Raw genomic sequence first — 27,271 nt, 5'->3', positions numbered from 1 at the left:
TCGAGAAGCGTTTGCAGTGGGTGATTCACTGGAAGATCAACTCTGGATAAGGTTGTACAGGAATAGGCCTGGGGTCCGCTTCGAGCGCCAGCAGCCTGGACTTCTGCCAAAATCTGCGCTCTGATGTTGCTGGAGACTGGTGGAGGTTCCATCACATGCACGTGTGGAGGCGCTGGCATCGCAGCGGCTGTGGCCAATGAAAACGTGGGGCGTGCCTGTTGAAGAGAGAGAATGGCAGTCGTTTGCGTGTTGTGCTGCGACAAGCTCGTGCTAGCGTTGGCAGCGGCGCCGGAGATATGAGGCCCAGGGACTGAGGCCTGTGACTCTAACGGAGGCAGCCTCACCCCAGAAATCAATTCCGGCGCCGCGGGCCAAGATCCAGGGGCGGAAAAAGCGAATCTAATGGCGGCCGCTTGTGCGTCTAACAGAGATAGGCTCGGGGTAGCGGTGGTAGCGGTGTCAAGGAATTGTGGTACGGAGACCAGCGCTTGTGTCCCCAGCGGAGGCAGCCTCGCACTGGGGAGCCAAGAGCCCGGGGCGGGCAAGGCGAATCTAATGGCGGCCGCTTGTGCAACTAACGGAGACGTGCTCGCGCTAGCGGCGGAAGCGAAGAACTGCGGTCCGGAGACCAGCGCTTTTGACCCCAGCGGAGGCAGGCTCGCACTGGGGAGCCAAGAGCCCGGGGCGGGCAAGGCGAATCTAATGTCGGGCGTTTGTATGTGTAACGGAGACAAGCTTGCGCTAGCGACGGCGCCAAAGAATTGTGGTCCAGAGACCAGCGGTTGTATTCCCACCGGAGGCAGCCTCACGCCTGAGGCGTATGGGTGAGCCAGGGCTCCTGAGAGTTGCCGGCCAGCCTGTACGGGGCGGTCATCTACAGTCGCTGTGCTGTCCCACGCGTTGAGCTGATATGCCGCGGGCTGCCGGAGGTGCTCGATCGGGATATCCGTGGCTTCTAGCATGACCTGAATGCTTCCAAGACTTGCCGAAGGCTTGCTGCATCGGCTCGAGTGAGGGAGGCCTAGCCGAGCCGCGGAGGTAGATTGCCCGTGCCTGGAATAGACGGGACCCCGAGCCGAGCCTGGCTCGTTATTGACAGCCGATCGTGCCAACCTCATCGAGGGGACGTCAGCCTGGGACGACACGTAAAGGGTGTAGAGCTCTAGTTTCGACATCCGCCTGCTGAATGGGACGTCCGCGTTGGCAAGGGCCAGACGAAGGCTCTGGATCGTCCACTTGCTGCATGCAGATATCTTGGGGAGCGCAGAGGCGTATGATGACGCCGGTGAATGAGGTGGAGATCGTGCCGGTGGGAGCGATGACAAACCCTTCCTCAGATGCACGCCGCTCAGAGCGGCGGGGATGGCGGCCCCGCGGCGAAGCTTGGAAATAGTCCGTATAATCCGACCCTGAGCTGGAAAGCTGGGGTGCGCATGATGGCACCGAAGGATCTGGAACGTTTGCTATTTTAGAGACCACGGGAGACTCTGACATAGTGGCGAAGCTTGACTATGCTTATCTGACAAGATGCAACAGGTAAGATTGTTTGTCTATTTATGATAGAGCTTGCAGGAGCTGATAGGGTAGATACGGTGATTGCTGATGGTGAACCAGCCTAGATCATTAAGTAGAGATTACGTGCTCGGCTGATAGGAGATTGCTGATGGTGAACCAGCCTAGATAATTAAGTAGAGATAGCGTGCTCGGCTGATAGGTGATTACTGCTGATGGAACATCGGGCTGATTTATATGCTTAGGTTCCTCCCGAACTTTGTTAATAAAACATCATTTATCGTAGCGTAATTATGGATGATCATTAAAGGGATAGTTCACCCAAAAATGAAAGTTCTGTCATGATTTACACACTCTCTAGTTGTTCCAAATCTGTATACATGTATTTGTTTGGTTGAACAATGAGAAAAATATGTTGAATGCTTGTAACCAAACAGTTTTTGGACCCCATTGACTACCATAGTAGGAAAAATAACAATGTAGTCAAATGAGCCCCAAAATTGTTTGCTGTCCTACATTCTTTACAATGTCATCTTTTTTAGAACAAAGTAATTTATACAGATTTAGAACAACTCGAAGATTTTTTTTGTGAACTATTCCTTTAAAACAACATGCTAAAACAACAAATCTTTTGCACATGTTTGCACTGTATGTTGATTGTGCAGTAAACTAAAGTAAAGTCCCAGACTGTATATTTGACTGTAACAGTTATTTATTTTTATATCTTATGTGTATACCACCTGATAACTTTTGTGAATAGCCCTTTGTGACTATGATAACCCCAGTACAATGACTCATAGTCTGATTCTAAGTCTGGAAAATTCTGGTTTTGCAATAATATAATAGAGTTTGATCCTCTCACTGTTTATTTTATGAGCTCATCAGATTTATAATGTTGACTGATCTTCTTTAAGACTTCATTGCCATAACACTGCATCTTACAGACCAACCTGAAAAACTGCAAATTTATCAACATTTTTATTTATCTTTTATCTGCCTTGCGGTACAACACCCCCACATACACAACAACTTTCTGCTTATTAAAGCTGTTCTGGAAGGTTAATATTCCCCAGCGTAATGTAAATACATCTACATGGCTTGCTCATCAATAAAACACCCTTAAATGTCTCATAACGGTCTAATTATACTCATTACACCAAACCCTATTGACTTTAACATTGGCAAGCAGTCAAGCAGTATATTTGCTCAGAGAGCACTAAACGTCTCACATGCAATGTGCCTTTCCTATTGCAACATTCATTAATCGATGGCACTGCCCCTGTTGCCATGGTAACTGAGCATGTGGCGTCTCTGTTTTCCGTGGCTCTGTTGTACACAGCTCTAAAGAGACGGCAGAAATAAAAGAAACTACTCGTGGTGCGCTATTAAGTCATTGCTTAGACCCTATCAGAACTCAAAGCCTCTCTTTCATCCCACAGGATGTTGTTTCATCATTAATCTATAATGCCATCACCAAGTGCATGATGCACAGGTATCAGTTTCTGCTCCAACAAAGGTGTTTGTCTTGCAACAACGTAATGTCCTGAGATTGGAGTGAAATGTGGACTTGTGTGTTGCTGCGTGTTTTTCTTGTACTCACAGTTAGTGTGGATTCCCGCTCCAGCTTTCTGGTGGGTGTTGGAGATACAGGACTCTGAGGAAAAACAAAAAAAAACCCGGTGTCAAATCTCCGCTCCAAGTCAGACATGATGTCTGTGTTGTCGGTGGTACGATGTGGCTCCTGCTGTTCGAGTTGTTGTTGCTTGAGTTTGGGAGGGGGTGCTGCATATGTTTGTTTGTGTGATGCGAGTTGCTACACTGTATAAGTTATCATCCCCACCCTGAGGTATTCAGGGATGAAGGAAAAGAGAGTGGGTGGGTGGAAAGCGAAAGACAAGCAATGTTTGCTGTTTCAAAATGTTTGTGCTTGGAGCTAAAAAGTGCATGTCATACTATGAAATACATTGTATTGACAGCGCTGTATAAAATGGTCATTATAGGCCGTGTGAAGTGTGAATGTATTGTGTTATTATATTGGATTATTCAAATGCTTTGGAAAAAACATTCCAAAATTGACTAATCCGCTTCAGAAAACAAATTCCAAACTTAACATTAAGTTATTTTACGAGGTGGCAATTTCATTTAAATTCAAACTATGCAAATAGTAAAAATATTCTTACATTAAATTTACATTTATTCGAAGTGACTTAGTTACAAATTAGAGAGCTTTAAACATTTTTACAAATGAAAAAACGTAACCAAAGTCCATTTACGGAAGTGGTGCCACTCGGCGGCCATGTTTGCAATGCATATGGTTACATCATAGCAAGGCGCACTGTCTTATCTACTTGAATGGGGGAAGGCAGATATTTTTAATATCGCTGGCATAAATCACAATTGAACATCATATTTAAATAAATAATTGCATGTCTTAGTCTCGGTTTCTATGTTTCTCCTCGCGTGTTTTACCACAGCTTCGCGTTCACTTGGGAAAGTGACGTCAATGCATAACCTCTATAGCTGTCACTGGTTTATTCACGATACGACACAGCTATGATCACTTCTCCTAATGTTTTTATGTATTGCTTCACACCCTAAGCAACGTAAACAAAACATTCTGTTGATCTCGACACCGTGTCTACACCTGACGCGACCGAGGCGACACGACATAAGACATTAGAACCGTTTAGTCTGCTGACCCTGGCGTCCCGAAAGCTCACCGACGACATCTTGTAAAACTAGTGTATTAACCACCTCATAAAATAACCAGTGTTGTTGTTGGTGACCCAGTATTGTGCCAATGCCAACACAATTTCATTTAAATAAAATATCAGAATGCATTGAAACGACTGTATGCACTAACAAAATGCAAAATTGATAAAATAGTCATAAAATGACAGAATTCGATACAATAACTGAAACTTCACTCAATAATGTGCTATGACCTTAGATGGATTTCAAGAGCTGTCAGTACTTATGTAAAGAGACTAAAGGTAAGAGCTACCAATAAAATGGATTTCAAGCTCAACAGAGCATCTGCCTTGACATTTTGATGTGACCAGCGGAATAGACCACATCTGAGAGATCATCCATACCTGTTGTTCTGTGCTTGACTTTCGCATAAGCACATGTGACTGCTCAGTCTGATGCAATGGGCTACCATTGCCATGAAATCCATTCACTGTAATAAAAAAACAGGACTGATTATAATCTTTTCCTCTTGAACTGATGTCAAAAAGAAAACACATGATAATATGAAAACGAAGCTCTGTTTTTGTAACGTCAAACCTTAAACAACTCAACAGTGAATTACTTTTGTTCACAGCTGTTTTTTTAGCTTCACAGACCAAGCACCTTTACTTTAAAGTTGCAATCCCTAACCTTCGATTAAAAATAAACAAAAATCTGGTATTGAGCGATATAATATGTATATAGTATGCTGGTTTAGATTTTTCAGGAAACGGCAGTTTGACTTTTTTTACTTCAACCCACAAAAGGTGTGTGGGTTGAAAAAAGGTCTCAAACACTTATTTTAACTGATCTAAGAGTAATTTTAACCTTAAAAGGCTTTATTTTTACCCATCCATCAGGTACTTGTTTTATATTGTTTGTAAAGAAGTTCATTCCAAATAATGAGGTTTCACATATGGCATAATAAGCAGAAAGGTATACTGTTTCCGTCCTCAGTCTGTGAAATGAAACTCAATCTTTCTTGAGCCGGGGCTTAATTTCATTAACCGTAGACTGGGTCGTCTTTGTTCTCGTAGACATTAAAAAATGGTGATCGCCGGTGCAAATCAAATCAAGAAGAGCACTAAACACTGAATGATGAGGCTCAGAACGGAGGCGAAGACAGTAAATGCTCTATTAGGGAGTATTTGTATTTTCTAATGTCGAATCTTAGGCTGATCTGTGTTTTTGCATCTGACCATCAAAATCCCTAGTAGCAAAAGACACTTGACACTGAGAAAAAGCATTGCTTTATCATTAAGACCCAATTTCTAATCACCTAAAGTGATTTTAAGCAGTGGTGTACCACAAATCTGTGGGGGCCCCATAATGAGCACGCACTTACGTTCTGTATTTAAAGCGACTTATATTTCGTTAATGGTATACACTTAAATGTATACACCACACTGCAGTGCGTCTATAACAGGCCAGACTAAAGGTTGGATGAATCAGTAAACAACATCTGAAAGCGAAATATATGACAAGGATGCAACTTCGCTGTAAAAAATCGGGAGGTGGTTGGTCAAGAAAAGACAAACTTCTTGATAGTCAAATCCAACCAGGGGGGCGTTTCCAGAACAACGACATTACTCGCTGGTCTCAACAGTACTCAACCTAAAAGATGTGAAATTAAATTTGTATATATTTCGAATGATGGACATGGAATGGACTGCATGTTGCTTGCTCAGTTTGCTCAAAAGCATGATGCTTGTAAGACCTGTGGTTACAACCACGCAACTTTGCTGCTTGCGATTGATCGTTGAAACTATTGTTTAGGGAAACACTTGAATCGTTGAACTATGCTGGAACGACGGAACGATGCTTTTGGGAAACGCACCCCAGAAATGTTACGTGTCAAGCGTGTATCATTACCTTCATTCAAAACAACAAACTGTGGTAGGCAGTGGTGCCCCAGAACGGCTTGGGTTTCCATATTTTGTATCTTGTATATCCTTATTTTGTGATTTTTAGTTTTTAGCCATTCATCATTATTATGTTTGTCACTGGGTTTTACAAATATCTAAGCAATCATTTAAAAAGTACAGTGTTTTTTTTCAGTTTCCTTAAAAATAGCAAATTCAGAGATTCAGAAGAATAAAAGTCATTCAGGTTTAAAATTGCATGAGGATGGGTCAATGATGAAATTTGTATTCTGTTGTGAATGTTGTGGATATTCGCTGCTTGATACTAACACAAGACCATGTGGCTCCACTGTTCCAAGCCACAGATAAAATAGAAACAGAGGAAATCTGTAATCACAGGCCTCTGTGGAATTCAATGCACCCTGTAGCAGAGATAAAGCGCCTCTGGCCAAAAACACTGCGAGAGAATGCTCTCCATTCTGTATACACATATCATCCATATCTTTCCATTTCCCCATTCATGCTGCCTCTGAGAGCTGCAGTGAAGTGAAGACATATCCATGCAATTTGAACATTAAATATTGAAAACCCTCTATACATACAGATTTCCAGAGCATTTTACCTGTGGGTCCAGAGTTCTTATGTTTTATTGGAGTTTTGGGGGTTCCAGGAACGCTGGATGGCCTCTCCCATGTTGTTTCTGAAAAACAAAAGCACGAAAGCCGTTTTCTGTTAATTACATCATCAGTCTTTTTACTGTAGGGGAGATAACTGTAGCGCTCAATAAATGTAACATCAGTAATAATTTAATGCACAATTCAGACTCTGTGATCATATGGGGTATGTGGGGGCACAATCCAATTCTTTCCCAAAATAACATTTCAGTAACTTGCTTAAAAACAAGTTTTAAGTGAATCAAGTACAAATGGGTTTGGGTTGTGATTTCGTTGTTTTGGAACTGTAATTTTATTTACAATAAATCAAATCATGTAGCATTTTAAACCGCTTTCCCCGACCAAAACCTGCATGTTTCTGTGTGTTGTTTTGGAGCCAGGTTGTTGGCAATATTGAATTGTCCAGTGCATGAGACACTAATCTAAAAATAAACAATGTAATTACTAATGCTTTTGTGTACTTTGTAGTACATTCTACATTTATTGCCCCGCTATAAAATACAAATGTAGATAAAGTAGCAAGGTTCAATCTGTGTCGCATATGTCGCAAAATCCACATCCAGCGAAAACTCATTTGATGTGCTGTAGATCAACAAGCTGCGTTATTAAACCAGAGCTCAATGAAGATATTCTCAAAAGCTTGGTTCTATTTTAAGATCAGCATTTTCATATAGGGCTTATTATGTTATATAGTGAAAAATCGCTAAAGACATCAGTTCATCTCAAATGACATGGATGGGGGAAAGTTCTGGCAGAGAGGCATTCAGTTTGGACATCGACATGGATGGAGAAACTCTTCAGATATTACGAATATAAATACAATTTAACGAAAAAAAAATTTTCATTGTTCAAAGATTTTAATATATTCCTGAATCCAGAGCCATTCTCATAATGTTTTCTTATCATGAACATCAATAACGTTCCACTATAGTATCTTGAATGTATTTAATACCCCTGAATCGAATGACTTTCTTTAATTAAAACCATGTTTTAATCACGCAGTGGATCATATATAGAATCTTGAAGTAAGTCAGAAAACAGCTCGACGGGCATCTGAGAGATTCATGGCTGTATGCAACAGAAAAACTGGTTACCAAGCAACAGGCCTCTATGAACCTGATTAGTCAAATGATTTACTTCAAACAAACTCTGAGTGATTGGAAAGAAATAACTGGGCTTGACATCTATTGTACGTTATACTCATGAGCCACTGATGTTCTAGCCAAAATGGGACATTATCATGTGTTTCCAATCTGGCATGAACACTGTGGTTTGGACATTGTGAGCAGTGAATAATGGCCTACTTATTTGTTCCGAGTTCATCTTTAATTTACCACCATCTGCATTGTCTCATTGTGTCATTCTTCAAGCTACCAAAGTAGCGAGTGTTGAGTTAAACAATAAGAAACCGTATTTGATCTTATCAGAATGTAGAATTTGCAACAACAACCACCAGATCTTATTTTATGCAAATTTGTGTCATCAATGATGATAACAAATATCACTTTTGTACGTTGATTTGGATAAAAGCACCTAAATGTAACATTAAAAGGAATTTGACAGGTGTTTCTCTTCATTTATTTAGATTATAATCTGTGTCATGATTCTTTCTGTCTTGTCATGAGTGTTCTAGTTTTGTGGACGGAGTCATGACAGTTCATTGTCTTTTGTGCTTGTTGTGTTATGTGTGGAGACACGTGGTCTTTGTTTTGACTTTGTGCCATGTGTCCTGAAGGGGAAGTGTTGCTTCCCGTCACCTGCCATATGGAATTATCCTTTGCTAGTTCCCCCAAGGCCCTCTTGTGTTTTGTCATGTGCTGGTTCGTTTTGATTGATTCCCTGTTACCTTGTCCGTCTTGTTCCTGCCCAGTCCGTCTTGTTCCTGCCCAGTCCGTGTGATTTAGTAAGTCTTGTTGATTCAAATTTTGCTTTTGTTTTGCCCCCTTGCGGGAAGTGTATATTTTCTAACCTTGGTTCCTTGTTTATTTTCTGTCGACCCCCTCGTGGGTTTTTGTATTAATAAAATTTGTTTCTCTTAACCCCTTGGTGTCTGCGTTTGCGTTTTGAACACACTGTGACAATCTGTTTGAGTATTCCTGTTGAACCTGATGTGTAACTTCAATTGGTTTAAATGGACTAAAGAAAATTCTTGGTTCATTTAAACCAATGGTTGGGGTTTGTGTGGGGTTAGTTTTTTTATGCCCGACCAACAGCTATGTTTCCACCTAAGCACATTTTAGAACATTACATAAGAAACGCACAAGCAGTTTTATTTCTATATTTAGGTTTTAAACACACTTTTTTGTGCCCTGTGTTTAAATCTGGCCCTTGACGGTAGTTCTTTTACCAACCAAGAGCAAAGATGGACCCATGCTATTTTGATATTAATACTAACTTTTGTTTGGTTTTGTCGTTGTTCCTGTAAAGCTGCTTTGAAACAATGCAACATTATGAAAAGCGTTCTACAAATAAAACTGAATTGAATTCAATACCAAAAGAGACGTTTGGCCTTTTGCAAGCTGTTAGAAAATAGCAAAACCGTCTGTATTTTTGCAATTCCATTTGGTGACACTAGAAGCAGGGCTACCACTTTATCTTGCCCATAATGCACTTTTTTCATGTTACTATTTTTTTTTTTCATTTCTCATTTTACTTAATTCATCATGTGTATGGCCAGCAGAGGAACACCTCCACAAACCGCATGACACTGTGAACAGGAAGGAAATCACGCAACACATGGCAACCCAGTGACAGTGTTCCCCCACACACACACGTCACCATGGTGATCACCCAACATAACAACCATCTGTTTAAACGCCATCAACCCAAAGTAAACCATCCGCTCACGACTTGACAAACTTCATATCCAACAAAAAACAACTAGCTTTAAAGATGTTCAACCCTCCATGTGTTTCTTTCAAGGTTATTGTGTAACACAAGAAGATGAGCAGATAAGTCATTAATGTCTCAATAATCATTAAACCGGCTTGAATGGATTTGGATGGCTAGACTAAACAGTAGAAAGGTTTCGGTCAGTGCATTCCAGCTAGTGTTACTCATGCTAACGTAATTGGTTGGCTAGAAGAATGATTTGTTTTCAAGCTTCACTAGCTTTAACAGCCTAGCTAGGGAATGCACAGTTTGAAGGTGGAGTTGTTTTAAGATGCCAATGGAAACCATGGAAATGCTTGTAATGGAAACCATAAGTCTAAAAATTCATTATCTGGATGCTTCCGAGCTGAAAGTGTACATTATTAAATGTCAAACGAATTCAATCTTCCAGTCTCTCAATCTAAATGGTGTATAACTGTAGTAGTCCCGTTCAGTCCTCCTTGCACATGTCCTGAATTCATTGACTATGTCTGATTTTGATTATGAAAGTTGATGAACTTTTTAAATTACAGCTTTCTGGGGAAAAATAAGTGCTGCTACCTGTCCTTTGGTTGCCATGACAGGGAATTTCCACTAAAGTAATGTTTAACTAGTATCTGATTCACAGATAGTTTGTTTAATCAAAAAGTATTCGCTTTGTGGTAGACCATAGACTTCATTTGGTATATACATAGATACTTCTGCGTGGTTTTTCAGTTGTTTGTACTAGCAGAATGTGCCGGTTGGTTTGTGTGCTGTTTGTCCTGCCTCTCCTGCACTGTAATTGGATGGCTGAGGAAAACCGGTGGCATTGATGAAGGCAGCATTGACGTCGAACATCCAACTCTGAAATAAACACTCAGTGCTTTGCCAGCTTCCATCGCAAACTTAAAAACGTGCTTCTCCCATTGCAAACAATAAAAAAATATGCTTGCATCAGGAAAAAAATGCTTTAGTAAACACTCAGAGCCTTACGCAATGTGACAACGCAACGCATTCATATGTTCCTTTATTTCATTTAGAATGTTTTACACACCGGCCGTGACTACATTACGTGACAAGCTGACACAGTTAGGATGTTGCCAGGGCGTTGCTAAAAAGAAATCTGAATTCTGAGTGGTTTCCAATATGTTGCTTTAAGGTTGCCCTAAAGTGCTTTTGAAACCTCTTTGTAAATAATGGCTGAATCCGAAATGGCAGTAGGTACTCAATTTAAGCAAGTACGTACTTAATGAGGGCTAAATGGCTACATACTGTTTTGCCTGAATGGGTGTAGTAATAATGCACTCGTACGCCATATTCACGTGATAATGCGACGTCATTCTCCTTCTGTTCCTTTTCAATGGCGGGTGGCTGGCAACTTACGTTTGAGATGCATATCCGCCATCGACTGTACTCGTGCCAGAGGGCCAGAGATTTGCCATGTGATGTAATGACACGGGCAACAACTCAAGTTATGAGGGACAGGTTGCATTAACACCGTAACATGGGATTGGTACAAGTACAAACGAAGCTTTCAAATTTCTTCAAGTACAGCACATTCATAGCTTTTTATTTTCATGTATAAAATTTTTACCTTGTAGGGCTATATGCTTTTGATAAAAGTAAACAATTTAAAGAAATACAACACCTTTGTGATTTTGCGATGCGTTTTCTCAGTTTTCTCGCCAATAACAGGCCCGTTCATACTTTCCATTGTGAAGAATGATTATGCCAATGGAATGTTCTTTTTCTAACAAAAACGTGCTTGACTTTAACTGCTGCAAATTATTATTTTGTCTGTATTCTGCCTATTGGTTGATGTCTCTCACATAGATACGTTGCTCCAATATGTATTCTATTGTAGTTTTAAAAACAACCTGAGTAAATCTCTTTTGTGATGTTTTTATGTGATATGTATGTTTTATTATGTTTAACTTTCACTTTCTCCTCATCTTTCCTTGTCCATAAAACTACACAATTTTTACATGGCTCTTCATATTTCGTTAGGATATACAAGTGATTTAATTTGAGTAATTCATTGGTTTAGGGCTTATTTGCGTTTGATAAATATTTGTTTATGAAAGGTTATTAGAAAGTTGAATTGCGCCAAAGTGTATCCGCTAAAACCACCTGGATAAATGATCTTGTGAATAATTATTATGTAGTTTGTTATATTTGTGAGTTAAATAACATTTAAGCAATATATAATATTGTAAAGGGCAAATATACAGTACATATAACACACAAACGCAAAATAAGTTTTATACTATAAGTTTGCCTACTGCTTTTTGCCTGCTATATAGTAAGGAAGTATGCCATTTCGGATTCCTCCAATGTGTCTCCACCGGTGGTGCAATAAATCTACACTTTACAGGAGAAACATTAGTATGTTGTGAAACAAACACACAGTCCTGTAGGTCACAATTGTTGGTTGCAGGTGCCTGACATCACCATTTTTACAGTTATGCTTTTTCACAATTTACACGAAGATAACAACTGTGTTGTTTTGAAAGGCGTACTTTGAAATATGTTGAAATCAGCCCCCAAACAGCTGTGTCGTATAAACTTTAGTATAGTCTCGTATAGTAACTTTCATGGCAAGATAAAACAAATTTTAGGTGTATGCGCATTGAACATTTGAGTTGTGCTGCTTGAAAATAAATAATAATAGTAAGGGTTGTTTTAGCATCACATCAGTATGAACAGTGTTCTGCACTATGTGAGGAAGTAAACCTCAGAGACACATCTAAAATGTGTCAAAATAGCCCAGAGACAAAGGTGAGAAAAACAGCTTTGCGAGGCGTTGAATTTAAACAGCTCTTTGTAGATATTTAAAGAAAGTCATATGTATTTTGGACGGGGTAAGAGTTAAAAACATGGTGGGATGGCTGATAGCTCCGGATAGGTACAATGCTGATTGTTTAGACACAATGAAAGAGAAGTGGGGATATCTTCACCGAGCTTCTGATCCATTCAGACCAGGCTGTACCAGGCCCACATGGCATGCATGCTCTAGAGACATTTCACTGATAAAGACCTTTTGTTCAATATCAGACTCAGACTACATTTGCAATGACGCACATTATCATCAACTGGGATAGAATACTGTAGATTAAACTCGGAAGATATTGCACAATGGTATTACTTTGAAATTGTGATAATTTCTTTTCCTGTTTTGAAACTTGTAAATATTATTTACAACAGTTACCAGGTTCTTACCATTGCTGACGGTGTTGACGTAGTATCTTCGCCCCTGTGGAGACATGTAGCATTTCCAGTCTTTGGGCAGCGGCTCATCAAGAGGAAACATGGAGACTATCTTCTATGACAGAACGGGAAAAAATATAGAATTGTATCTTTACAGGATTTGAATGTGTACACAGTTCAAATAAAACACAGTAACTCCCTTTCCAATGATACAGTTTCTCAAAATGTGACTTGCACAAACACAGTGCCCCCAAATGTGCTTCGATGTTTATGTCACAGATGTATAATCCGGGCTCTAGAATCATGTTTGCCATTTGTGTGACCCACTTTCTTATTTGGCAACGTACAAATTGCTTGCACCCCTTTTTATAGCAATCATCATGACCTTGCATAATGACCTTTGTTGAGGAATCGTACCATTCATTTGTCACGTAAATTATCGACTATAGTCCGCTTCATATTTGCACTTTAACACTTGCGAGTCCAATACATGCAAAGAAACATTGTATTTGTTATTTTATACAGTTTATATTATTTTGTTCAAGTTATATATTGGCTATGAAAAGATCTGTCACAAATATAACCCATCACTCTTCACAATCCTCCTTTATTGCCCTCTTTGCAAAAAGCTGTAATTTTGCAACTGGTCTTTATTTTCACCACATAAAATGAAATACAATTAGCCTGCTCAAAACTCAAAAGTAACCCAGAACTAAATTATTACATATGTATTTTACTACACATTGTCATAAATAAACATGAAATAGTAAATCTTACTAACCACTCTTGTTAAATGGTCTAAGCACACTTGTGTTCTGAAGTGTTTTGAGTGACTGGTTTGATGGGTTTAGAGAGAGAATATTGCGAGTTCAATGTTTGATATAGGAGTGGTTTCAACAAAATGAATCGGTTTAAATCAAGACATTGACACACTGTTTATTTTTCACAGCTGTTAGGACACCGCAAAAGATTGTTAACACGGAAAACACTTTACTGGACATGTTTTTCCTTTATGTCAGCAGCATGTGCGGAACACTTGTCAGGGAAGAAAAGGCAACATGTTTTAAGCACATTCACACACAGCTTTAATCAGGTAAAATTCTGTCTTCCGACCTTGCTTATGATTAACAACATGTTCGACTTCATTACGCGCTGCGCAGGACAAATGGAATATGAAATTACTAACCAGGTTTCCATTACATATTTGAGCGATGTTTTCTAAATGTCGATTAAAACAATATATGTATTTCCATTAATTGATGTTATGCGATTAAAGTCTATTTTGATTCTTCTTGCGATAAGTCATTCTGGCTGTACTTCTTCTTTGTAAATTTCATGGTAGGTTGCAAACAAAATTTAATGCCCGCTAAGGTGATGAAAGGTGAAGAGAAATGTCTGAATTTCATTGTATATTTTCATATTACCACACTGCTCCTAATAAATCTCCATACAGCACTCACTTGTTTTCCTGCATTCCTGCATCATATAACATATAACTTTCTTATACATCCTATCTTTCCAAATCTCCTGCCAATACATACCGTGAATGGAACTTTTTTATAAACCACGTGACTTGTAAATACGACAAAAAGGGTTTCCATTAGAGTTTTGTGAAATATGCCTTTATCGTATTGCCTGAAAAAAACCCTCATGCGAGAACTTTTCTTTGATGCCTGGGAGTTTTGGGGAATTTTCAAGGGTAATGGAAACCTGGCTAATGTTCCGTGAGCATATGGAGCCGTCGGTCCCGCAATGCTTTTATGCCGTTCGGTCTGCGCAACACTGCATGAATCAAACGAACACGCACTTTCGTTTGGAGACAAAGGGAGTGCACAAGCTCTCTGCTCGCTCTTTCCTGTACTTACCACAAGCGAGTCGTTCATGACTGATAAATCACTTTAAATGTTTAAATAAATCTGTGTACGCACACGCACCAATGCAACCCTGTGAAATTTTACTTGACACATTATAAAAAACGGTCGCATTTGCAAGCATTTTGGTCACAGTCTAGAGCCCTGATAATGATGTAAAAATGTTTTCCATTGCATTAAAGCTCCCATGCTAAATGTTTTGGAGGATCTATTGACAGAAATGCAATATAATATACAATATACATAGCTATGTGTTCAGACTTTACACTATGTAGTGTTCTTCTTTTATTACCTAAGAATGAGCTATTTATGTCTACATAAACCGCGGGTCCACTTAAATGAAATTCGCCATGTTGTTTCACCAGGAGCCATAAACGGACAAACTGCTCTACAGAGTGCGTTTCGTAAATACACTATCTACGTCAAACGGAAAAGTGACGACATGTTTGTCCTGTGTCAGTCACCGCAGTGCTTCAAAAGAAAGGGGTGGAGTGAGCCATTGGTTGCTATTTGCCACTTCACCATTAGATGTCGCTAAAATTCTAACATTGGACCTTTTAAAGTTCACAAAGGTTTCCTAGCAGTTAAACTCATCAAATATATTTGAAATGAATGGCCTGTATATCAATTGATTTAAACCTGAATACTGATTTATCTAAAACTAGAATGTTTTTATAATAATGTGCTTAAATAACTTGAGCTTGGCTTGATATTTTGCTTGTTGTTTTCTGCAATGATATTCATTCAGTAGTTGTGATTAAGCTTTATCAAAATACTTCTTGAGTCGTTGTACATGTGCCTTCATGATGATGTCACACATTTATTTTGACTGTGCCACTATGTCTATCTACACAGAGAAAATACAGAAAAAGATGGAGAAAGATCAAAAGAAAAAACGTATAGCATGAGGCACATGTAATTTAGGTATTTGCATGTCCTCCTGCATTCTCTGTTGTACTTGAGAAGTTGGCAGTAGTCCTTCAGCTTAGGTCATAGAGGTTTCCCACTCGTACTTTCAGCCAGTTAAGAATGTGTGGGTAGGATAATGTGTGAGTCAACCTGGTCTTCACTGCAAGATGCTGAATCAAATGTGCTATGTAGAAGTCCACATTCTCAGCTACATTCTGAGAGTTTGACTAAACCGAAGATTATTACATAACAAGCTTTCGTCCATTTAACTCATGCTTTGAGCCACATGGAACACATATCGCGGCATAAATGACTTGATTGTTCATAATTGTACAGAACATTGATCTATTGGATTTTCGTTTGATGCAAAAATGAACCTGTAAATATATAATCAAGCCATTTCTAAATGTAGTTTTGGGAACGTAAAAACTTGGCACTGGGAGATCAAATAATAAGTTAAAACATAACACAACTTGGATTGTGAATAAAGATCCATTATACCCTTTTAACTACACATTCCTAAAAAACTCTGACACTCTCAGCTCACATGTAAGCATTGAAGAACATATTATTTAGGCAAAATTGTTCCCTTTATCGGGACTCTAAGGGGGAGTGCAATGAAACACTGAAGTTACTGAGGTCAAAGATACTGTGGTAAAAATCTCACTTTCCTCTGGAGTTGTTTCCTGGTGATAAAAAGACCTGTTGGTGGGACATAAACATTCCAAACAAAAACTCAGACACTGCGAGTTAATCAGATCAAATGTTCTCCACTACACACAGGAGAAAACCCTGTTTATTGTTAACTCCTAGCTGTTGCTCATTTATTTTTAGAGTTGAAATCTACAGAATGGAGATAAATGTGGTAAGACGTTTGGAATGGAGCTGAGATTAATGCTGGCAGCTGAAAGCATCATTGAACCAAACTATTGAACAAATAAACAAACGCGTGGGGTTGTTTATGGGATGTGTCTGCGTTAAATTACATTATGTGTTTGCTTCCTGTAAAACAAAGGGAAGATGTAAATGCTTTTAATCATTTCCTGTGGCTACATTGAGCAAATCTGCACATCAGTCAATATGCCATGTCATAATAACCCTAATGGCCAATATCAAAATAAACTGCTCTTATAGGAGCAATGAGGAGATTTCAGGGGCATCTAGTGGTAACGTTGCAAATTGCAACTAACGGCTCACTCCACTCGTCTCTTTCGAATCATTATACGGTGGCTAACACAGAACAAAGATGACGACACGTTTTGCTTCTTTGCCGAAGGAGATAAAGTATATACGAAATTTGCTCTGAAGAACAGTGTGTACATTAAGGACTACTGTAGAAACACCTGTGGTGTCTCTAGATATAAACATAAGGTCATAAAAACATAACTGTCAATAGGTCCTAAAAACTACACACTGGACCTTCAAAAAACAAACGCCCTAAATGCAACTGAGATTACGGTTTAGGCCTACTGTACATACATTTCTCCAAATTGTACCTCTTAACAAAAAGTATCTGGTGGATTTAAAGGGGCACGCTGTGCCAGCTTGGCCTGGCATATGCAGGATTAAAAAATGCATAGATCCAGATTTTGAGTGCCTATTCGCAAGATTCCAAATTTGCTTCTGGCTGCCCGCATATGTTTATGACAGACTGTCTGTGCCTCCAAGACCCATAAACGATGAACATATGCCATTCATAATTTACAAACATAGTGACATCCTTGGGGAACTTTGTTGCGCTTTCAACTTTGTTGCGCTTTGATTTAAATAAATGCTTTTAATCTTGAGGGAATGTTATTCCCTCAAAACTGAATATCAGACCCCAAACTTCCATTTAAGTGTATCCAGAGGTCAACATGGTTGTTTTTCTATCTATATCTGAATATACAAAAATCCCACACCCAAAATAAAATCTCAGATTTTTTTGTTGAAACTTCATGGCTCATTCACAGACTCTGGCATCCTGCTTGGAAAATCAGGATTGACCTGTCAAACCCTGAAGGACGGAATGCTTCGAAAATGTTATCTTGCGGATCGGCCCCTTCATGCACTCAAATATTCACTACACCTTGATCACATGACCTTTCAACCCTCAATTCAATGATTGTTGGATATATATTTTTATATTTCAACATTTCCACCCAGGTACCTTTATATATCAATCACCAGTTCTGTGTTTTGTTTGCTGTGGTAAGTAATTGTATATGTAATTAATATAGCTACATTACGTGTGACATACTTTAAGCATCTTTAAAGGTCAAATTTACAACAGCAAGGCTGAATGCTAACATCCCTCAATTTAAAATGCTCTTAAGAACAGAAATGGCATGCATATTAAAAATGGCAACATTGTCAAGAAAAACCTTTTCACCTTTTCTGTTAGAGATGCTTATGAGTCACTGCGACATCATCACTATAGTCCAGAATTGCATATGTATGACCAAACTTCCAGCATTTCAAAAGAGGATCACACCGAAGTCCTTAAGTAAAGAGACACTTTTCCACATGCCTGTGTGACTCAACCTATCCTCATGCTGACAACAGTGAACCATTCATGTGTAAAATCAAACAGTTCTTCTTTTGCATGCAACTGTGGAGATGGATGTGTGACTGGCCAGAGTTTTGGAGGAGACATTAAACATGAAAAAGTGACAAAATAATAGAAGATTGGAAGAATCCTAAACAAAAATCGGATATACTGTATTTGCATAGCTGAACAAAAGTGTTTTACATTTATGTCCATATATCAGATATCTGTTTGGGAAGCCATAAAGCTTAATATCGTGGCTTCAGGAAAGGAAGTCCTGACACACTTAAAAGACCCAACAGGTTTTTAATTGTATGTCAGCTTGAAACATGCAGTTTTTAATTGAATTTTTGTATTTACTTTGATCTGAGCTAAGAATTATCAAGTGAATCGTCATTCTAGCCCTTTAAATAAAATAATGTATTTGTAAATACTAAAACGAACATGACCTAAGATAAATAAATGGAGTAGAAATATCGTTCATTGTAAGTTTGTGTTTACTGTTAAGCACGCTGTGTTTTTAGGCAAAGTTTAGTTTTTCCTTTTATTCACCTTAGTTTCAGCCCATCAGGGGCATACAAAGGAAAGTGTCTGTTTCCTATTATTCACTTATCTATTAAATCACTTTCACGCTTAATAACAACCTCTTCTGACAGGTTAGTGCGTTTTCTTTGAATGTTCTCGTGTCAAAAGCTTAAAATCTTTGGCCTTGACAATGTCCCTTATCTACCTGCGAGTGTTTTTAAGCTTATCTGCAGCAAGAATATGCTCGATAAGAAATCACATAAGGAATGAACTAAAAACGGAATTTCAGTCTGTCACAGCGGAGGGAAATAGCGGATTCTTGCCATCGGTTAGTTATAAGGCTGTGTGAAAAATGACACATTGTGGAGACTAAAACTTCTCACGCTTGCCTGTGAACTAATTACCACGAGACCCATGACTCAAGTCTAAAGCAATGGGCGAGAGTTAAAATTGTCCAGGCCCAAGCAGACCAGAAGAGAAGGAAAAAAAACGCTCTTTTTAAGAAAAGTCTAGTGCATGACTGACGGTGAGCTTTGTTTTGCTTTCTCCAGATGTTAAACTTGCAGCCTTCTTGCTAGAAGCGAAGTGTCTAACTCCCACTGATTGTGATGCAAACAATAGTTATCACTGTGGGCTTAGCTGAGACGTGCACTGATAACAAGGCCTGTTTTGTACAGCTACCCTCTGCATTTCACCTTCAGCTGAACTGCTTTGAATCTATCTTTGATTTCTGTTACAATACATTTCAGAATCAGAATGAACTTTAGTGCCAGTTGTGCTCATGCTCACAGAGGAATTGTCTTGGTGGAAGAAGTGTATAGAAATATTTGGCAACAAATCAAGTATAAATAAAATATATACAGTGTATGTATATACATAAATTACAATGAATGTAATACATTTACATTTATGGATTTGGCAGACACTTTGATCCAAAGCGACTTACATTGCATTTGTTTCAGAGTATGTGCACTCCTGGGATGGAACCCACGACCTTGGCGTTGCTAGCAACATGCTCTAACCACTGAGCTACAGGAACACAAATTGCTAGCAACATGCTCTAACCACTGAGCTACAGGAACACAAATTCTGGTTTATATAAACCAAACAGCTTACCTCAGGCTTGCTCAGTGGCCTGGGAGGCTGCTGAAAGTGCTTCATGGGTTTTATTCCTCAGAAACATCCTACATTTAACTTTAAAGGTGTGGTAACGGAAGCAGTTTCTGCCAATCTTATGTTAATCTTGAGTACCTGTAGAGTAGTACTGCGTTCTTCATATCTCCGAAAAGTCTTTAGTTTTCTCACATTTACAGAAGACAGATACAACTGTACGATTGTTTCCGAAAAAGCAGAGTTCCCGTGGGCGGAGCTAAAGTCCAGTACGTACAGCCTTCGCGTAACAGTCCGCCAGCTGTTGTATGGATGTAAATACTGCACAAAGATGTTTTGTTCTTGTAATACAGTTAACTATGGCTTACAGTTTGATCGAGCCATACATATGTGATCCTGAATCGGACCCCGAGTCTGTAGTAGAACAAGAACCATAGCAACAACGACTACGGATGGATGTGACTTCATTTGAGAAACAATCGTCTTCGAAGTGAAGTTCACTAAAAAAAACATATTCTTGTCCAGGATAAACAAACTGCCTCCACTGCTGTCCTGACACCGAGTCCCTTGTAAACCTGACTGAGGCATTTTTCCCCTCACATCCTAAAACACACCTTTTGGGTGCCATTATTAGCTCTATTAGCTAAAACAACAACAATACATTATCACCCGCGGCACTCATCGTGGCTTCTCCAGGAAGGAAACACGCGGATAGGCTCTCGCTCTCTGTTTCATTCATGGACGTGCTCTTCCAGGAGAATGGCCAATAAAACCACAGGATCCTTGTTTCGAAACAGGGATCCAGACTTATAAAAAACTTTCAGAAACAGGTTGTAATGCTGGCGGACAGTATCGAGCGCAGTAATACTAGGTCCTGCGTCCAACCCGTTTTTTAACAAGTTGAACACGTTAAGCTTGAGGACCCAGCACGTTTAACAGTATAAAAAAGGCACAATGGATGTAATAGCTTGTTACCCCTCCTTTCATTAAAGGGATAGCTGACCCAAACTGTCTCATTTACTCACCCCTCAACAAACCTGTATATATTCCTTTGTTCACAAAGAAAGATTTTTGAAAGGATGTTAGCAACAGACATTTCCAGGGCATTCCCATTTAGAACAATTGTTTTATATTAGTGTTTTTATTTTGTTCTATTGAACACAAATAATTTAGGAAAACAAACGTTCTGTCGCACATCTGACTACCATTTAAAACAATTCTACTAAAGTCAAGGGTACCCCAGAAATCTCAGTTGGTATCATTTTTCTTAATATTTTTTTTTGTGTTTAACAGAACAAAGGAATGTATACAGGATTGGAACAACAGATCTCATCCCCATTTACTGCCGAAATAACAGAAATATTACTTATCGGACCAAAGACACGTAAACCGAATATTTCATATTATAACCTGCAAGTTGAAGGATGTACTGTTACTCCAACAACTACAGTAAAAGATCTAGGCGTTATATTAGACAGCAACCTGTCATTTCGAAATCACATCTCAAATGTCACAAAGACAGCCTTGTCTTTGAAATGTTGCCAAATTACGAAATATTCTATGTGTTGCTGACGCATAGAAGCTTATTCATGCATATGTGACTTGACTACTGTAATGCTTAGTGGTTGTCCTGCATTATCAATAAACAAACTACTATTAGTTCAGAATGCAGCTGCCAGAGTTCTAACCAGGTCCAAAAAAATACCATCACATAATCCCAATGTTATCAACCCTTCACTGGCTACACATTAAGTATCGTATTGACTTTAAAGTTATTTTAATCATGTATAAAGCCTTAAAGGGTTTAGCCCCTACCTACCTAACAGAGCTTCTATCACACTACAACCCACCACGCTCTCTAAGATCTCAAAACTCAGGACTTTTGATAACACCTAGAATAACTAAATCCACCAAAGGGGGCCGAGCTTTCTCATACGTAGCACCTAAACTCTGGAATAGTTTTCCTGATACTATACGAGGATCAGACACACTCGCCCAATTTAAATCTAGATTAAAGACACATCTTTTCAGCCAAGCATTCACTTAATACAAAATATGCTAAATAAACCACCGGGAGTCTGCATTTATTAGATATTATTTACTAGAATAATTTAACTTGTTATATAAACACTATGTACTATCTATGTGTTTGACCTTTTTTTGTGTATTTCGGTTTCTTATTTTCCACTGTAAAGCTGCTTTGGAACAATGCACATTGTGAAAAGCGCTATAAAAATAAAATTGAATTGAACTGCCATAGTAGGGAAAATAAATACTATGGGAGTCAATGGGGGATTAGATTTGGTTACTGACATTCTTCCAAATATCTTCCTTTGTGTTTAGCAGAACCAAGAAATGTATGCAGGTTTGGGACAATGGTGAATGGGAGTGAATGATGACAGAATTTTCATTTTTGGGTGAACTACCCCTTTAATACCAAATATTGTGTCTTTTATTTATCTATTTTTTATCTATCACTCTGTATTACAGTAACCAATTTCTAACTGTATGTAAAGCTGTTTTGCAACAATGCATAATTGTAAAAATCATTAGTAGGCTATATATAAACAGACTCCATGCCTCTATGATTTCAATCTTTTATTCATTCTATACTTTTCACCAACATGTGAACTGATGTCATCACATACTCACTAAGCATTGTGAATCAAAGCGCCATGTCTGTCATATTTAATTTTCATAGCAAACGGGCTATTTCCTGTGCTTCTGTCAGATTCATTAAATTTGGAAGGGGGATTCAGCTGTAAAAGCTTGGCACACTGTCACTGATTTATTCTATGATGTAACCTTCGGTCAAAATATTTTTTTTGGTCAAATGATCAGATATTTATTTTTGTTTGCTTTGTAATTCATGTCATATGTTTCACTTTCTGTGTGTGTGTGTGGGGGGGGGGTTTCGGCGGGGGGGAGGGTCTAGTGCTAATGTGTTGTTCCTCTGTGAAACTTACTACCTTCATACGTGAAACCATAAAGGCTTGCTGTCACAGCCGTATGCTAACCTGTATACATCACCACACTGAAGCAAACAAAATGACTTGCTATAGGAAGAGTATCTTATGTTGTTTACATTTGTCGTGTTTATTTTGAACAAAACTCTGGAATATTATCGTATTTGAGATGTCCGTGAACATGTACAATGTAATGCGGTGTTTATTTTAGGATGAATACACTTAGCTCACTACATAGCCTACTTTATACAATCGCACATTGCATGTGTCACCGCACTGTCAGAATGCAACTGCAGAAAGTGAGAAACTTGAGGCGTGACAGCTCATGAGAACCGCCTGTAAACAACAGAGGTGTTTAATTCAGAATAGCAGGTCCCTGGAGTTTGGTTTCCAATTTTATTGTAGTTGCATGTTAACAATGCCAGATTAAAAAGAGGAAGTGGTGTTTAAGATCAATGAAAAACACTTCCTCCATCAGTAAGAATGGCCACTTTCCAATTCCTTTGCTTATATGTGTTTGGTACTTATCCCAAAGCAACAGCATTCCAGTCATACATCAGTATGAGCATTTCCTGGGAATCGAACTCATAATCTTGGCATTGCCAACAGAGATACAGAATGCATTTATTCATTATGATGCAAAAAAGAACACCGATCCAGCCAGACTTGTGGAACGAGGAAGTCTACACCAGTTTATGGGCTATGCCGCAACAACATCACATCATCAATGATAAGAGATATCACCACCCCCTTGAATGAAACAGCCAATCTTGCACATGAATAGAAACCTTCAAGTTCAAAACCTGTTGCAAAGTTGTGAGTGAAAGTCTGCTGTTTTCTCCCGATCTTACTTCCTAAATCCCAAGTGGTAAATCGATACATGACGTAATAACAGAACTAAAACACCTTGCGCAGGTGTTGCATAAAAACTTCAGCATCTGAATGCGATTCAGGCTTCGTATCGTTCTGATGTTGACACATCCAATCATTTATGGCTGTAGATCACAAACATCGAAAAATGTTTATTATGCGCTCATGGCGGATAAATCTCAGTACGTTAAAGCGCAATCTCACCTCTTCTTGAACGTACGTTGATGGAAACCATCCCCTGACGCCGTCTTTCTCACCTTCCCACCATCCACCGTCCATTACCTGTGTTATTTTGATCAGTTCACCGGCCTCGAACTTCAACCCCTGCTCATGTTGATCTCCGTTGAAAGCATACAAACTTCGACAGAAAGATCCAGACATCGTAAACTCCTCAGATGATGAATGAAAGACGCCTTACTCCAAACGAGGTCCTGATTCGAGCGGACTATCCCAGATAACGTTGAAAATTATTTGATCATAAAAATGTGTATCCGCTGTCGTCCGCGCACTGTAATCCGAATGGTTGAGTTTGATGCCCGACCTGACGTCTCACACCACGGTAAACGCGTGGCACTAGAATGAGAGGCTTTCACAATGTGCCGTGTAAATGAACACACCCACTCTCATCATCCAGTGCAGAAATATACTCATCTTGTCTTCCCCTTTCAAAGCAGAAATCCCCCGCCATTGACTCATTTTCAAAAGTTTGATTTAAATGAACCCTATGAATAAAATCCCGACAGATTACTAATTTAAGTGAAATCTTAAATGACAACTAAAAATCACTGTTTCCAGACTACCTGGTGGCTGCTCGAGATCAGCAGATAACATCATATTTCGGCTTTTAACTATCAGATCAGAACCAGCATTACAGATTATTTTGATAAACGTGTCCTGTCCTAAATCTCCACAGGGACATATTTACCTCAATTTATTAAGACACCTTTATTCTATTTAAGATGATTTTAGATACTACTATATTTATGTCAAATCGTTTACTCTTTAAATGTGTGATTGTGCTTAGTTTTTTTTAAAGAAAGCGACAAAACAAGTGAAAATATTCTACAAGATTTATTAATAGTAATAATAATAATAATACATTTAGTTTGTATAGCGCAATTAAAAGTTGCTTTCTCAATGCGCCTCACAGTAGACATCACATCAGGTTGTTTCAATCGACTGTTTTATTTAGATAGATTTCGTGTTGAATAACACTCCCTACGTTTTGAATGAATGCTTATACTTGAATGATACTTTTTAAGCATTTAAAGTAAAGTTGTTACTCTGCTGTAACAATTGTAGCAACAAATGCACTCGTCTACGATACCAAATAAGAACTCGGCTGCCATCCCAACGTCATAGGCTTGAATCGTGACTCCCTCTAGTGGTCATAAACATGTAGTGTTATCTGATGATCTGAACATCTTCAATGACTCGTGATTTTATTTAATGTTATATATATATTTAAACAAGCATATGCGGTCTACCCAAACGTACGATCTCCAACATTTACTGCATTTTTCCCGTTACCATACTTCATTCAACTTTTTATTTTGGCACCCCTCGTGATGGTACACTCCATCAACTTTAAATGCATATTCAATTACTGCACGGGTTAATAGAGCATAGTCATACAATGGAGTGTCGACTTAACTCTTGCTGCATTTATACTTCATTCTCGGAATGCCAAGAATTGTATTGGTTTACACGCCCGGACCTCACAAAGACGGAACACGCGAAGTAATGGAGAACTCCACGCGACCATTGTTTACTTTCGGGGTAATCGCAGACATACAGTACGCAGACATAGACGACGGATTCAATTTTTTGAAGATAAGGAAACGTTATTACAGGAACAGTCTGGAACTGCTGCGCTCGGCAATCCAGGGTTGGAAAGAGGAACGAGTCAACCCCAGTTTCATTCTGCAGCTAGGAGACATTATCGATGGACACAATAAGACACACGAGGCTTCGGATCGAGCCCTGGAGGACGTCGTGAATGAATTTGAAAACAGTTTGTTTAAGGTACATAATGTGTGGGTCAATCACGAGTTTTACAACTTCAATAGAAACACACTTTTCGCGTCTCCGATCAACAGCGGGGAGAACGCCGAACCCGGAAGCGGCCTTATTGATGACGAGATATATGCGTATCACTTCAGCCCCGCCCCTAAGTTTCGATTTGTAGTTCTCGATGCGTATGACTTGAGCATCATAGGTAGAGATCCGACCAGTGAAAAGTACAACCAGGCTATGAAAATACTGAAAGAACACAACAACAATGACGACCTCAACTGTCCTCCGGGTATTATGAAATGTTTTTCTCCATAAAATAAAACATTTGTGCACTATTTGTGTTGCTGTTCTGATATGGTTCATGGTTAAAGAAATTCACTCAATATGCTTGCAGTGTCTGGTTTGTTAGATCAAAGATTTGTGAAATTTAATGGAGCGTTTAGCCAGGAGCAGCTTCAGTGGTTTGATGAAGTCTTAACTCTTGCTGACCAGAAACACGAAAGAGTGACTATTGTTAGTAAGTATGATCTACTTTTGTATAATATTATATTTGAGATGGATCTTGTTTAACTTGATTCCAGGTCTTTTCAGGTTTCTGTCTATTTTACAGGCCATCTTCCGGTTCACCCACACTCAACAGATCCAATTTGCCTTGCTTGGAACTACGATGCAATACTCTCTATTCTTCACTCTCATAAGAGCGTGGTTTGCTTTATAGCGGGGCATGACCATGATGGAGGATATCACATAGATGCATCTGGGATTCACCACCTAACACTGGAAGGGGTGATTGAAACCCATCCAGATAGTCATGCCTTTGGGACTGTTTATGTCTATGATGACCAGATGGTTCTGAAGGGCAATGGAAGGGTTATGGACAGAGTTTTCACGTACCCAAATTCCTTTTAAATCTAAGGGAATAAATATATAATTTTGTGTATTTCTGATATGCAAGAGAAACCGTATTTTATTTTGCTGTATGGCAGTAGAGGTACAAACCCTAAACTAAATAAAAACCTCTGGGCTATTTTAAAGAGGAAAGGCAGCATACGTTTAAATTTACTTTCTACAAATTGATCAGCTGAAATTGTTTATCTGTTTAAAATATAAACGTATTGTATTTAGGGCATAACATGTCATTGTCACATAATACAATGACACCATTCAATAAAATAAACAAATGTCATTCTGTCTGATTATTTTGGTGTTACATTGTTAATGTATTATATTTTTATATTAACATGTTATTTATCTACGTTTTAAAACACAAAATAAACCAACAGGTTTCAATGTGTCTATTTATGTGTACATTAAAAATATTTGTAAATGTATTGATTTATTGTTCTATTAAAGTACATTGTAAAACGCAAATAAAAAACCTTTCAACTTAAAGTTATTAAAGTTTCATTATTAAATTGATAAATGGAGTTTTAATTGTACGTTCAAGCAAAACGCCATAGTTATAAAACAAGTAAGATGTTCACAAAATGTTCTCCAGTTTAAATTAAATACCATTAGAAATGTATTTGAATTAAACATGAGTAAAATAAGTAGAAGGTAAAAACTACATCAGATGTTTTATATTAGACAATAATTATTTTCCTTTTTGGACCTCACGTCATATAAGGTTTTTCAAATC

At 38.7% G+C, this 27,271-nt stretch overlaps 2 protein-coding genes across 3 annotated transcripts in view; one reads left to right on the top strand and one right to left on the bottom strand.

The window, feature by feature from the left end:
- Positions 1 to 24,507, bottom strand: part of gas7b (growth arrest-specific 7b) — a 41,740-nt gene extending 17,233 nt beyond the window's left edge. The window contains exons 1-5 of one of the 2 annotated variants that reach the window (XM_079476509.1): positions 23,821 to 24,507; positions 12,851 to 12,953; positions 6,727 to 6,804; positions 4,608 to 4,693; positions 3,113 to 3,166 (exon numbers count right to left, since the gene is read on the bottom strand). In XM_079476509.1, coding sequence (XP_079332635.1) covers positions 3,113 to 3,166; positions 4,608 to 4,693; positions 6,727 to 6,804; positions 12,851 to 12,953; positions 23,821 to 23,997 — 498 coding nt within the window. In that variant the 5' untranslated portion in view covers positions 23,998 to 24,507. The remainder of the gene's footprint in view (positions 1 to 3,112; positions 3,167 to 4,607; positions 4,694 to 6,726; positions 6,805 to 12,850; positions 12,954 to 23,820) is intronic. The other variant, XM_079476510.1, reaches the window with a different exon arrangement.
- Positions 24,508 to 25,217: 710 nt separating this feature from the next.
- Positions 25,218 to 27,022, top strand: adprm (ADP-ribose/CDP-alcohol diphosphatase, manganese-dependent). The gene is made up of 3 exons (XM_079477269.1): positions 25,218 to 25,921; positions 26,027 to 26,149; positions 26,243 to 27,022. Exons 1-3 carry the CDS (start codon positions 25,300 to 25,302, stop codon positions 26,539 to 26,541), a joined length of 1,044 nt encoding a protein of 347 aa, XP_079333395.1. The 5' UTR covers positions 25,218 to 25,299; the 3' UTR covers positions 26,542 to 27,022.
- Positions 27,023 to 27,271: the final 249 nt, after the last annotated feature.

The sequence above is a fragment of the Barbatula barbatula genome, assembly GCF_947034865.1.
Source record: "Barbatula barbatula genome assembly, chromosome: 16".
In the NCBI taxonomy this organism is placed as follows: Eukaryota; Metazoa; Chordata; class Actinopteri; order Cypriniformes; family Nemacheilidae; genus Barbatula; species Barbatula barbatula.
Note: the sequence above shows the minus strand (reverse complement) of the source record. Positions and strands in the feature narration are given on the sequence as shown.